At 43.0% G+C, this 15551-nt stretch overlaps 1 protein-coding gene across 4 annotated transcripts in view; it reads left to right on the forward strand.

The window, feature by feature from the left end:
- DAO (D-amino acid oxidase) overlaps nt 1-15551 on the forward strand; it is a 137075-nt gene that overhangs the window by 106650 nt on the left and 14874 nt on the right. For all 4 annotated transcript variants that reach the window (XM_075341715.1, XM_075341713.1, XM_075341716.1 and 1 more), the window contains exons 6-7: nt 1412-1466; nt 1561-1665. In XM_075341715.1, coding sequence (XP_075197830.1) covers nt 1412-1466; nt 1561-1665 — 160 coding nt within the window. The remainder of the gene's footprint in view (nt 1-1411; nt 1467-1560; nt 1666-15551) is intronic.

Consider the following 15551-nt stretch of genomic DNA (forward strand, 5'->3'; position numbering starts at 1 on the left):
AGGAGGTGTGCTGGTGTGGGGCTGCTTTTCTGGTGACACTGTTGGGGATTTATTCAAAATTGAAGGCATACTGAACCAGCATGGCTACCACAGCATCTTGAAGCGGTAAGCTATTCCATCTGGTTTGCGTTTAGTTGGACCATCATTTATTTTTCAACATGACAATGACCCCAAACACACCTCCAGGCTGTGTAAGGGCTATTTGACTAAGAAGGAGAGTGATGGGGTGCTACGCCAGATGACCTGGCCTCCACAGTCACCAGACCTGAACCCAATCGAGATGGTTTGGGGTGAGCTGGACCGCAGAGTGAAGGCAAAAAGGCCAACAAGTGCTAAGCATCTCTGGGAACTCCTTCAAGACTGTTGGTCCCAACCCGATATATAAGGCAAGAAATCCCACTTATTAAACTTGACAGGGCACACCTGTGAAGTGAGAACCATTTCCGGTGACTACCTCTTGAAGCTCATCAAGAGAATGCCAACAGTGTGCAAAGCAGTATTCAAAAGCAAAAGGTGGCTACTTTGAAGAAACTAGAATATAAAACATATTGTTAGTTGTTTCACACTTTTTTGTTAAGTATTTCATTCCACATGTGAAAATAAAGAAAACTCCTTGAATGAGAAGGTGTGTCCAAACTTTTGGTCAGTACTGTATGTATGTATATTAATATATATATATATATATATATATATATATATATATATATATACACCGGCATATATATATATATATATATATATATATATATATATATATATATATATATAAAATATAGAAGATAAGAGAATATATATATATATATATATATATATATATATATATATATATATATATATAAAATATAGTAAATAAAAATAAAAAATATCTACATATATATAAAAATATCAATAAAATATAGAAAATAAAAATAAAAAAGAGAGAGATACTGCTAAACAATACCACGTGTCTCTTCAGGAAGACAGAAGAAAAAATACAAGGGAGTAGTAGGTGTATATATAGACAGCAGACAATTTAAACTAATTTCTATCACCTGTCCTTTGTTCCAGGAGGATAAAATCTTCATTGGTGCTGCTGCTGTAGGACGACAAGGAAATCAAGCTTTGATGTCACATGTAAATAGGCTTGGAAGTATTTGGGGGTGTATGGATGAACTCGGAGGGCAGTGACAACCCCCTAAGGAGCTTCCAGGCTTATTTGAAGCTTTGTATGTGATTTCTCAGAGATGGCATATTAGATCACTACAAGAAATCTTTTATGTTTATTGTCGTTCCTTGACCTATACAGCCATACCACTAGTTTGATTAGTAAAACCCTCCTGATAAGAATCCCGTTAAATTATGTATTTGCTGAAGAGATGCACAATTATTAGCAATATGACCGTGTCTCATTCTGTCTGGGATTATTCCGTAGATTAGAAGAGCGAGGAGTCAAGCTTATCCACAAGACTGTCAAAAGCTTTGATGAGGTATCGTAACTTTACTAGCATGGCATGAGCCATTGTGAAATGCGATTTTCGTGACCAGATGGGCTTATCGATGATTCTTGTGTCTAATCCCCAGCTGGCCGCACTAGGGGCAGATGTCATCGTTAACTGCACAGGCATGCGGTCCGGGCAGCTGCAGCCTGACCCAGAATTAAAACCCGGAAGAGGACAGATCATGAAGGTAAGGTGGATACAATGTGACCTAATGGTAGTTGTCACTTTTCACATGTTGTTTACCTTCTTATCTTTTTGTCTTGATTTTTTAAATCTTGTCTTCTGAGAGTACTAACTTTTTTATTTCTCTGTCAACATAGTTGTGTGATCAGTTATTGTTTTTTTTCTAAATTAGTTTTATTTTTTAGTAGCTTCTTTAATGTATCACATAATAAAAACATTTGCAAAGATTGCATTTGAGGTAAAATGGAAAGAATTTTTTTTTTAAGATGGCCATTTCTTTTGTTCAGTTAAAGGGGTTTTTGTCTTTCAAAAAAATAGTCCCCAAATGATTGGATACTTGAAAAAAATAAACCCTTCAGATACTCAACTTCACTGGGACCAGCGTTAGCGTTCCACCGCTGCTTTGGTTGCGTGTTATGGCTACAGTGGTGATGTCACCACTTCAGCCCCCGTGACTGCTGCAGCCAACCACTGAGCTCGGCAGCTCGTGCCATCTACATTAGCAGAGCCTCTGAGCTCAGTGATTTGCTGAAGTGGTGATGTGCACTGTAGTTGTGAAGTCATTACTGCAACCAAGACACAGAGACCGGAGAGGCAGTTGACAGCCGGCTTTGGACGGGGGGGAGAGTGAATACTTTCTGTATTTGTTTGTTTTTACAAGTATCTGATTAATTTGGGAAAACTTTTATGAAAGTGGAAAACCCCTTTAACTGTCATTACTGTGCTGATGCTGACATTGTTTTTGTTTTGGATACATAATGTGATATTTTAATAGATTAAGCATGAAGCCTTGCCAAATATCTTTTTTTTTTTGGTTTATAATTGTTATGTAACAAAGAGGGAAAAAAAAATATTATTTACTTTTGATCACATTGGATTTATATGTACGAGATTTTTCTGATGGAGTTTTCCAGGTGGAATTGACCTGAGATTTGACAAAATGTCACACACTCAAATATTTACCAGCTCTACGGATTTGAAATCCACAGCATATAAATGCATGTTATGGATGTTGACACTCACCCCTTGAAATAAAAGGGTAAATATACGGCAAATTTGCAGCATTTTTTCAATAACAATTTTCGCAGTGAATACATACTGTGTTAGCATATCCCCATTGTTATATTTTCCATTCCCTTTCCTAACAAAGCCTTATAGGCACAGAGTCATGGTCGGCCTCAGGGTGCCAATGCATTACATTATGAGCCCCCTGACCAGTCTCAATCAATCACTTGTGGGATGGCAACTGTATAGTACAGCTGGCTTCCATGGCCAACAGCACCAGGAGAGGAGCAAATTAATGGCTGGACCGTTATGTCCACTTGTGGTTCGGCTGACATAAACAAACAAAAAAAAAAAGGAAAAATGGGAAAAAATGGAAGACGTAAACGCACATCAAATAAAAACACCAGCGCCCATCTTAAGAATAGGAGTAGACGAAGAAGCATTGGATGGTGGTTATGACTTCCAAGTTAAAGTTATCCATCTGGAGACAGGACATATGTGCAGAACAGGAATGTGTGGCAACCTTCCTTTCCTTCCAAGGTCATCCAGTATATATGGGGGGCACTTAGGGGTACTTCACACACAGCGAGATCGCTACTGAGATCGCTGCTGAGTCACGGTTTTTGTGACCTCATTAGCGATCTCGCTGTGTGTGACACTGAGCAGTGATCTGGCCCCTGCTGTGAGATCGCTGCTCGTTACACACAGTGCTGGTTCGTTTTTTTATTGTTGCTCTCCCGCTGATAAGCACACATCGCTGTGTGTGACAGCGAGAGAGCAACAATCCTGAATGTGAAGGGAGCAGGAGCCGGCGTCTGACAGCCTGCGGTAAGCTGTAACCAAGGTAAACATGGGGTAACCAAGGTGGTTACCCGATATTTACCTTCGTTACCAGCCTCCGCAGCTCTCACGCTGCCAGTGCCGGCTCCTGCTCCCTGCACACGCTAAGTTAAGCGGTGTGAGCTGGTAAGTAAGGTAAACATCGGGTAACCATACCCGATGTTTACCTTAGTTACCAGTGTCCGCAGCTTCCAGACGCCGGCTCCGTGCAAGCGCAGCGTCGCTTGCACGTCGCTGCTGGCTGGGGGCTGGTCACTGGTCGCTGGTGAGATCTGCCTGTTTGACAGCTCACCAGCGACCATGTAGCGATGCAGCAGCGATCCTGACCAGGTCAGATCGCTGGTCGGATCGCTGCTGCATCGCTAAAGTGTGAAGGTACCCTTAGTTTCAGGAATCTTTATCATTAATCTTAGACAAGTCAAGGTCTCTTAAATAACCCTTCATGATCTGGATAGAATATCTGCTTTGAACAGGATGACTATATTGGCCATAAAATGGACTGTTTCATAGTTGTCCACTTTGTGACTGCCTTAAGGCCGCTTTACACGCTACGATATATATAACGATATGTCGTCGGGGTCACGTCGTTAGTGACGCACATCCGGCATCATTTGACATATTGTAGCGTGTGACAGCTACTAGCGACTGTGAACGAGCAAAAATACTCACCTTATCGTTGCTCGTTGACATGTCTCTCATTCTCAAAAAAAATCAAACATCCTTCTGCGCGCCGGTTGTTCATCGTTCGCAAGGCAGCACACATCACTTCGTGTGACACCCCGGGAACGACGAACACAGCTTACCTGCGTCCCGCCGGCAATGCGGAAGGAAGGAGGTGGGCGGGATGTTTACGTCCCGCTCATCTCCGCCCCTCCGCTTCTATTGGCCGGCCGCTGTGTGACGTCGCTGTGACGCCGAACGTCCCTCCCCCTTCAGGAAGAGGATGTTCGCCGCCCACAGCGAGGTCGTTAGGGAGGTAAGTGCGTGTGACGGGGTTTAACGACTTTGTGCGCCACGGGCAACAAATTGCCCGTGACACACAAACGATGGGGGCGGGTGCGATCGCACGATAAATCGCCACGTGTAAAGCGGCTTTTACATTCTTCAAGTTGAAAGATATTTTCTTATTGGCACGTTGGTCTGTCGGTGAACAAAGAGCGACTCCTGTATTGGACTGCATCATGTAGCTTCATCATGAGTCTGCTTGCATCACGCAATCCCACGCCATGAATTTTTAACAGTGTTTTGAAATAAACTGTTTATGGATGGTGAGTGCCACTGTTCTGAATTCATTGGATTGTTGTACTTTGGTTCACAAGCTGTAGGGATTCACGCTCTCAGGTGGCATTAGGTAGCGCTCACACAGGCAACATGGTTTGGTTCAAATGTTCAGTTTTATTGATTTCATAAAACTCCCAGGGATTCAACCACCAAAACAGCCTTTTCAGAGCACAAATAAACTGTTCATTCAACAGGTGCAAATATATCATTGCAGGCTCACTCAAACAGTTTACAGTCCGTTTTCCTAGAGCAAACGTTCCACAAATAAGGGGCACTGTCCTACCTTAACACATTTACATTTTCCAGGCTATCTCTTATGGACAAGTGAGCTGGGCAGTCCCGTAGGTGTCCTGGGACTCCTCCAGATCTGGGAGTTTGGCTCCAGGGGATGCTTCCTCTTCCTCCTTTGTGCTAAATCAGCCTCACTTGAACTGGCAAGTGAAATGAAGCCAGGTGTAACTAATAAATAATCCCTTGTTTAATTGAGCTTACCCCTGGAGGGGGGCCACACCCCATAATGTAAATTACAAAAAACAAACACAAAACAAAAAGAGCCCTCACACCTTTAGTATTAATCCCTTAACAAACAAGGACATAGGGGTACATCCTTGGTTATGTCCCTGACTTTGATGCGAGCACTGAGCATCTTTCCCTGCACATGTCGGCTGATCTGATTACCTGTACCTGTTAACTAGATAGATCATACTGTCAAACTCTGACAGCGCGACCTAACGTGCCGTTGGGGAGTGCGCCATTGCCCACTACCATCGGCATTTGTCATGACCCCTGCCACTGTTTATGACTAACTTCCCACCGACAGACACAGGAGATCAGTATTTGTGCTGTATAGAGACGTACATTAGTACGGCTCAGCACAGCATAAGCGATGAGACAGTGCCAACTTCATGTCTCCTAAGGAGGCTAGTAAAAACAATAAAAAAAGTTTAAAAATATGTAATAAAAATTTAAAAAACATAAGTTATGCCTGAAAAAATAAAAATTGAAAATTCCAAAATTACGTTTTATTGGACGCCACAACATTGCAATAAAATGCAATAAAAGGCAATCAAAACATTGCAAGTACACAAAAATGGTATAATAAAAACGTCAACTCATGACTCAAAAAATAAACCATCACACAGACACTGATCCCAAAAAATGAGAATGCTACGGTTCTCGGAAAAGTGGCCACTAATGCGCAATTATTATTATTATTTCTTTTATTATTTTTTTTTTACAAATTTCAGATTTTTTTTTTACCACTTAAATAATAAAAAAAACTATACATGTCTGGTATCTACGAACTTGTACTTACCTGGGGAATCATATTGCCAGGTCAGTTTTACCATATTGAGAACATGTTAAATAGAAAAAAAAACATTTTAAGAATATTTTTCCCTTTTTGCAGTACACTATATGATAAAAAGAATTGCATTCAAAATTACAGCTTGTTTTGTTAAAAAAAAAAAGTCATCATACGGTTATATTGACAGAAAAATAAAAAAGTTATGGCTCTTGGAAGAAGGGGAGAAAAAAAATGAAAATGGAAATTTTCCAGGTGGTGATGGGTTTAAATTGATAAACGGCTGTCAAATACACTGTGGCCAATACGTAAACATATAGTACGGTATATAGGCACTCCAGATATCCCTATTAGGCCGGGGTTAGATGAGCGTGTATCATTCGATATGAGAGAATCAGATGTGATATGCTAATGACACTTGGCTCAGACTCTGCTGTGAGAGTGAGCTGAGGGTCATTGTACTGTGCTCCAATTCTCTCACATGTGAGAATCTTATCACAGGTGCGGAGAAGAGGTAGGGATTAATCTCTCCATCTTCTGCCTGACTCTGCGTGTATCGCACTGCACTTGGATATCATCAGAGTGCAGTCTGATGATTCACACGCACTATAGACTTGTATGGGTACCTGTGATCCGAGACTCGCTGCCAAACATAGCATGCTGCCATTTTTTCCTCAGTCCAATTAGAACTGAGGAAAAACTTGCAGATCTTACCTGCATCACTGACTGACAGTGGTCAGAGCGCAGTGTGAGATTTTCTGGCATTGTACGCCTCCGTATTATACTACATTGTGAGCAAGCCCCTAAAACGTAACTCGTAGCCTTACAGCAGAATGGCAGAGTGAAAGGAAGGAGTATATACTCCCTGGAGTACCATCAGGTGACCACAGGCTTGGGGAGTTTTCTGTTTTTCAATGAGGGTTTCAGGAGAATATCACAGCACATTATATGTAAATTGAGCCGACAGTACAGAGACCCAGAAGCTGATACCTCCATCAGCAAACCACGCCACTGAATCTATCCGGGGAAATTAACTTTATAAATACATTAACTGGGCATTGTGCGTGTGTATATTACCTGTGTCTCTAAAAAAAGAGTGAATCAGCTCACCACCATGTAGTCATTCCAGGTAGGAAAATACGGACGGGTCAAGAAGGCTATAGTCAATCAAAAAAGGCGGATCCCCAGCACAAAGAACGTCCATAGAAACTTGAAATAAAGCTAAAATTTCATTTTATTCCAATAATGGATAAAAAAGGGGGAAGACGGAATAAAACATAACTCCTCCGATCTATGTGTTTCAGACGCGATCGTCCTTAGTCATGATCAATGACTACGCGTTTCTATGGACATTCTTTGTGCTGGGGATCCGCCTTTTTTGATTACCCGTGTCTCTGTATTACCTGTGTCTGTATTTTAAAGGGAACCTGTCATGTCAAAAGACGCTATTAACCTGCAGATTTGGGATTATTTTGCAAGTTAATAGCGTTCTAAACTGCCCGGCCGCTGCACTCAAAGCCTGGCTACTTTATTCCTTCTGGATGCCTTTCTGTCAAAATGCAGATTCAGTCACTGCTCAGTATACAGTGAGCGGTGGCTGTAACCACACCCCTGGCACTGACTGACAGCCGGCTAAGCATTGCATCAGTACCAAGCCGGCTGTCAGTCACTGCTGGGGTCTCGGTTACAGCTGCTGCTCACTTTATTTCAAGCAGTGACTGAAACTGTTCCGGTTGCGCCTCTGACTGAAATCCTGAGGCTGCCGAAAGGAATAAAGTTAATTTATTTCCAGTACCCAGGCTTTCGCTATCAACCTTCAAATTAACCCCATATTTGCAGGTTAATAGCGTTTTTTGACGTGAAAGGTTCCCTTTAATAAAAACGTTATAGTTTTGTGCATGTAGTTCCTATTTAGATAGTTAACAACTAGAAGCAAAAGCAAACCCTCTGTGTCCTGCAGTCATTTGTTACTAGGCTTCTTCCACTTTGTTAACCAAAGTAGATGTAGAAGAGAATAACATGCCTGCAGGATCAGACTACACACAGAGTTTATTTATGGCCTACAACACAAGATTTGTATAGGAACAGTAGAGCCTAAAATGAAATTTTAAGTATATTTGTAGCAATAATACATGTTTGCAGGTGTGAATATAGTCTTTACACCACAGCTATAATTGCTGAGAAAGTGATAAGGAACAAACAAGCTCCAGTCATTTGCATTTTATATCTGCCTGTACAATTTGCATGCAAATAAGATACTTAACTGTTATGCCAAACGCCAATCTCAGTCATTGTTTTTGTGGCACCATGCCACTTTCTCAGGGCTTCATGCCATGCAGCACAATGCAGCAATGTAATCTTTAGCTGTGACTTTCATAACTGCCCACTATGCCAATATCCACAAGCACATAGCTTCTTTTCTACAGATTTTAGTCTTAAAGTGCCATTACATTTTTTAGGATAAGCTATCACATGTGTATACATGGCTATTTTGGTCATTATTTTTGGTCATTATTTGACATGCACATTACATTTTTTTCTCATTTTCTTTGCAAACATTTCTGTTCATTTCTCTGAGCTTATTTCTAGAGTAGGCAGAAAGTTTCAGCTATAATGTCTTTCGTATGCTGCACACATAGAGAGGCGGATATTGTGCCCCCGTATCTTCATAGCATACCCTCAGAAAGAACAGCAGCATGGAGGATATCATACAACATTACTAAGCAGTGTACCTGTGAATCCAGCTCATTGCTTCTAATTATCTCCTTCCTCCTCCACCCTCCCATTTTTATAGACGTCTTTTGCGCTTTAGTAGATAAATGATTTGGGGTTTTTTTTTAGAAGAAAATTGTATAAAATACAGTTACTTTTTAAAGTTCCTGAACATGTCATATTATGGTATAAATAGACCATAAAGGCTGCATTTGCCATGTGCAGAAGACCTAACTGCATATAATTCAAACGTAGCTTATTGTTCTACTGGTTACCTTTATTTTGTATTTTAAATGGAGAAATAATAATTAATTTATATAGCGATATTAATTCCACAGCGCTTTACATACATTGATCATACTGTCCCCATTGGGGCTGACAATCTAGAGTCCCTATCTGTATGTTTTTGGAGTGTGGGAGGAAACCGGAGAACCTGGAGGAAACCCACGCAAAAATGGGGAGAACATACAAACTCCTCGCAGATGTTGTCCTTGGTGGAAATTGAACCCAGGACCCCAGTCCTGCAAGACTGCAGTGCTAACCACTGAGCCACTGTGCCGCATTTTGCTTCATGAGCACACCACTCCCCAGCCTCCCAGCTTCATGCTTGCTGGTGGTTGTGGGCTCATGAACATTGTCAGATTGGACCAGCAGTATGGTCATGCCACTAATCTTAAGGGTGCACTTACACAATCATGTCCTATGCTACAGAATGGTAATGTATCCGTAAAAAACGTTTTCCACTAGGATGGTCCTTGTGTCTGATTTTTTTTACTCGTCCCCAAAAAACTGAATAAGGCTACTTTCACACATCCGGTTTGAGCCGTGCGGCTCAATCCGGCTGTGAAACCTATGTAACGAATGCGGCGAAAACACCGCATCCTTTGCATAAGTTTTTACATGCGGCCGGTCCGGTTTTTTCCGGTTGCGGCACGCTACTGAGCATGCGCAGTGGAAAAAACCGCATGCGGCGGCCGGATGCGTTTTTTCCGCATCGCGCCGCATCCGGCATCCATAGGCATGCATTGAAAATGCGCCGCAGCGGCCGGATGCGGCGCGATGCGGTTTTTTTTGCCGGAGCAAAAAACGTTGCAGGGAACGTTCTATCCGGCCGCCGCATCGGCTAAATCTGCCGCATGCGGCAAAAACCGGACCGAACGCAAGCCCCTGCGGCACAATACGGCACTAATGTAAGTCTATGCAAAAACGCAACCGGCGTTACAAAAGCCGGTTGCGGTTTTTCTGCAGAACGCCGTATTGTGCCGCAGAGCAAAAATCCGGATGTGTGAAAGTAGCCTTAGTGAGTTTTGTGTGATTTATGTATCCACTCGCAGCATGCTGGAATTTTTTCTTATGGCTGAGAGAAAAATCCAGATTTGCACTGCCTCATTGAATAAATGGGTCCTAGTGCAATCCCTTTTTTTTCTCCTGACATTGCATTCTTCCGAATCATATGCTAGAGTGAACGAACCCTAAGGCTATGTCTGCACTTTGCGTCGTCCTAGTTGCAGTTCTAAACGCGTCCTCTGGCAGAAATTGCTTTTGCCAAAGTTGCTTTTGAGCACAGAATCGCGGTAAATACGCATGCGTATTTACCGCATTTTAGCCGCGTTTTTAGCGCTTTTTATATGCTTTTCCATCGCTTAAAGACAGATGCGTTTTGAACATCAAAACACTGCTAAATAAAGTTTCAACATACAAACACTATGAAGAAGGGAGAAAAAAAAGAAAACAAATATAGTTATTTATATTAAAACGAAAATAGTTATATTTAATATAATTATAGCGGTTTTATACTATTTATGGCTAAAATAACAATTAATTAATATTTTTTATTAATTTACTTGTCGGACTATGTGTGTGTGTAAAGGGACATATCATTCCATTATTTTGATGTCATAAACGCATTCATTTATGTAGTCCTAAACCCATGTTTTCTGTACCTAAAAAGCATGTAAAACGCTGGAATTTTGATGTTGCTTGCTTTTTGCAACTTCTCATTGACTTCAATGTTAGTACACCGCCCCGCGCTCGGCTGCAGCCGAGCCGCTTGGTTCCGGGCTCATTTGGTGGGTGGCTCGAGCGTCTCCGGACCCGGGGGTCTTGTTGCTCTGCAAGGGGATGCTGGCGATCTTGATGGGGGTGGTTAGGTAGATTACGGCCGGAGCCGTGTTTGAGTTCGTGACGCCACCCACGGAACGTGGTGAAGGTTTAGACACCACCGCTGCAGTTACGGGGGCACCCGGGGGAGATGGTAGTGTAGCAAGATGTTAATCCCTCCGTGGGCAGGGATGGTGGCCCCGGGACCCGCTTGGGGAGATTGGCAATTGGGCGGTGCAGGGCGGTGCGCGGCCGGATGGCACACACAAGTCTCTGATCAACAAAGTTGATGGTGGTGGGTGCCCGCAGCCGGCTGCGTCTTGTCCCCCACCCGGGTTGGTGGTCCTGGCCTTCTTCCTGCACCTTGTTATGTTTGTGTAGACTGCCTGTGCCTTAGCAGCGGGAGTCCGCTCCCCGGCTGTGTATGTACCGGTGGAGCCCGTTTGCCTGCAGGCGCTGGCCCGTGGGATCGCTCTGCCTGTGCGGTGGCTTTCTATCCCCCTTGGTGGGCTGTTGCCTTCTTTCGGGTCTTGAGATGGGAAAGGACCTATGGTCCAGACCTCAATCAGTGAATTCAACGTGGTCCAGTGGCTTCTGGGCCTCGTTCTGGGTCTGAGTACCCCCCTGGTGCTCTGGTTTCCAGTCGGCTCCCCGGTTCGGTACCGGCGGGCCACTACCCTGTCCCGGTCTCTTACGGTTCCACCTGGCCGTCTTCCCGGCTCCTGCAGGCCAGGCCACCACCTTCCTCCTAGCCTAGGTACCAGGGCTACGACCCTGGCACCTGTCAGTTTCCGCTGCAGACCTGTCACCACAGGCCTGCTGCACTTCACTCCTCAACTCCACTGAACTATCTTGACTACAGAACTTGACTGACTTGCACTTCCTGCCTCAGGCCCTCTGAACTCCTCGGTGGGCATGGCCAACCGCCTGGCTCCACCCCCTGGTGTGACCATTAAGCTCTGAGGGAGCTGACTAGGGTTTAATGTGGTTGGCTGCTGTTACCTTTTTAAGGGGACGGGTGTTATGCAAGGGCCTACCTGTGACTACCTGGCTAGTCCAGGGCGTCACATTAGCAAAACGCAGCCCAAATGGCAAAAACAATTGATATGCTGCTTCTTTGAATGCTGAGTTTTTGCCCAAAATTATGCAAATTAAACGCAGGGTTTTGAACAGCAAAGTGCGCACAAGAAATCCCCATTTCCCATAGACTTTGCTGGAAAATCAAAACGCATGCATTTTGGCATGAAAACGCTGCAGTTCAAAACGCTGCGGAAACGCAGGTAAAAACGTAAAGTGCGCTCTCCCAGGTAACTTTGCCAGTGCAGCATGGGAAAAGTGTAGGGGCATTGTAGCCACAGGATCTAGCAATCCGGACCTCTTCAGAGCCGCGCTTACAGGTTTTAAAGCATAGAGTATGCTCCTTTTTAGTAAGTAAAATAATAAGCAGTTGGCTACAGAATAAAAAATCTTTGCGTTTTTGAGAATGGAGAGAATCTTTAAAAAAAGGTAGGTTGTAAAATTGCTTGTTCTTACAATTACTTTGCAATTTTACCCATTTAATGAGACAACCTTTAAAATAATAATTGCTGTTTTTTTAAATTAAATTTTAAGTTCTTAAGAACGTAGTCAGTTTGCCCTCAGGATCTATAGATTGTATTTTTTTTGTCTGTCAAAACTTCTTTTTGTGCTTTTTCTGTTTTTGTTACATATTTGTTAGCATTTAGTCTAATGAATGCCTGAATTAAGCAAATGTCATCATGCAGCAGGATAATGATCTAAAGCATTCCCCTAAACTACTTTATGAAGAAATAAGGGGGAAGGTAAAAGCCCTTTTACAAGAGTCCATGACCGGATAGTGGAGCATTTGTTTATGACAACTCTTCCATGTAAACATTTCTGGTAATCAAACATCATTATGTTGCTCAATTGCATCATTAAAATATGTCAACTGCACATTAGTCCACATTAACAGAGATGAGCAGCCAACAATAATGAAACTGTATGCCAATATTCACTGGTCACGTACGACCATCGGTCACATCCAAGGACAACATCTGCAAGGAGTTTGTGTGTCCTACCCATGTCTGCACGGGATTCCACTGGGTTATGTAATTTCCTCCCAAACTCCAAAGACAGAGGGAATTTAGATTGTGAGCCTCAATGGGGACATGGATGATGAGGTCTGTAAACTGCTACGGAATATGATACAGTGTTTTTCTTTTTTTTTTTAATCCAATCAATTTTTATTGTAGGAAGTTACATTACAAAAAAAAGGAGAAATTCAGGTATCATTGGCAATAATACACAAAGAAAACAACGCTGTAACATGTGGTAGTGTCACCTTTGATTATGATTCACATTTCCTGTCACACCACCACCAACCATGTCTGATGCAAGTTGCAACTTTTTTAGGTTAATCAATACCCAATACGTATAGAGTCAACCTACCAATTTACTCTTTAATCCTCAAAATGAGGGATCCAAACAACCAGAACCAGAGAGTAAGAAAGGAAGATAAGAAAAGGGAGGGGAGAGAGAGGTGGGGGAGAGGGGGAGAACCATGGATGGTTGCAAGGAGGCAACCAGGGAGGGGGAGGGGGGAGGGAGGGAATTGGATGGCGTTTTGGGGCAGCCCGAGCAGTAACAACAACAGAGATTTAAACACCTTGACTATTGACATGTGGTATGGGTGAACTCCCTGCGTAACACACACTTTGAGCCTATTTGACCCGTTTTTTTAATTATCAACAGTTTGCCCTGGAAACAGATGCCTGACAGGGGATGCATATACAGAGTTTAACCACGTGTCCCAAATCTGAAGTATTTTGTTTTTGGCGCGGATGGAGTGAGCCAGACAGAACTCGTATTGGCATTGGAGATTAATTCGGTTATATAGTTCAACTAATGTAGGCGTCTTTGGGGATTTCCAGTGCAAACTTATGCAATATCTGGCAGCTACTAGAATGTGAACTAATAAACCCCTGGATTCCCAAGAGAACTCCTCTATACCCACGTTTAGCACTGCCAGAGCCGGATTCGGATTAATACGATTGCCTGTCAGCTCACCCATCAGGCCAAACACCTCCAACCAGAATGAGAAAACCTTGGGACACGCCCACCAGCAGTGACCAAGAGTACCCCTTTGGAGGCAGCCCTTCCAACAATGTGGCGAATAATTTGGGAGGAACTGTGCTAAGTTGGCTGGGGACCGATACCATCGCAGGTGTACTTTTTTCAGTTGCTCCAGATGATTTATACACTTGGAATATTTTTGGATATTTGCTGATGCCGAGTGCCAGTTTGAAGGTGAGGTAGAGACACTCAACTCCACGTCCCATTTATTCATATAAGGAGATTTTTGCTCTTCGGGGGGGTTATTGAGCCATTTGTATGTCGAGGAGATACCTTTGGATTTAATTATCTTTTTAAATACCAAAGCTTTTGTTGTAGGTAACAGAGGCTTTGACTTTGGAGGAAATTTAGAGGCCAGAAAATGACTAATTTGGATGTGTTGATAGAAACAGCCCTTTAAAGAGGGGTGTTCCCGTACTATTTCATTAAAGGGGTTAACACCCAAATCAGAGTATAGATCCGCCAGCACTGTAATGCCCGATCCCTCCCACCTGGCCAGATTCAAAAAGGGGATTTGAGATTCCAACGACTTGAGGGAAATCTCTGAAAGAGGAATCTGAATCTTATGAATCAAGTCATTTCGCCAGACCTCCAGGGAGGCTGACATGGTGGGAACACACGGGGAGAACCGTGAACGGCTCAAATATTCTGCTTCCATCATTCTTCTGACCGAGCCCTGGCGGGACAGGAAATTTTCAATCTGAGCCCATCTATGTGAATTACCTGGACGCCACCATTCCTTTAGTGATTCAATTAGTAAGGCTTTATAATATGCCGTTATGTTTGGGGTGCCCAATCCCCCTAAGACATATGGGGGGTATAACACTTTACCTGCGACCCTAGCCCTTTTATTACCCCAGACAAATTTGTTAGTCAACGATTGAAGTTTCATCAGGGTTTTGTGAGAAATTTTGATGGGAAGGCATCTGAGCACATACAATATTTTGGGTAAGAAAACCATTTTAAAGGACTGTATCCTGGCCATCCAGGACAATGATATTTTTTCATATCTTCCCAATTCCTTTTCTAAATTTTGGATCAGAGGTTCCAAATTTTCTTTAATTAACATCTGCGATGGTGTCAGCTTAATACCCAAATAAGGTATCCCCCTGTCGCACCATTTGAATTGAAAGGCCCCCTCCAGCGCACTCCTGGCCTCCGCCGGTACATTAAACGGCAGTATCAAAGACTTTGCCGCATTAAGCTTATAATACGACACTTTAGAAAAGTTTGATAATGTGTTCACCACTGCTGGAATCGACACTGCAAGGTTAGAACAGGAAATTATCACATCGTCTGCGTATAAACCAAGTTTATGTTCAAATTCCCCAACTCTTATACCAGAAATGGCTATGTTTTTTCGTATAGCTTCCGCCAGAGGTTCTACCACTAAAGCAAAAATAGCGGGAGACAATGGACACCCCTGGCGGGTGCCATTACTTATTTGAAATTTAGATGACAGAAACCCCGATGCCAACACTGACGCATTTGGGTAAGAGTAGAGGGCTAGAATGGAT

Source organism: Anomaloglossus baeobatrachus, chromosome 1 (assembly GCF_048569485.1).
Source record: "Anomaloglossus baeobatrachus isolate aAnoBae1 chromosome 1, aAnoBae1.hap1, whole genome shotgun sequence".
NCBI lineage: Eukaryota > Metazoa > Chordata > Amphibia > Anura > Aromobatidae > Anomaloglossus > Anomaloglossus baeobatrachus.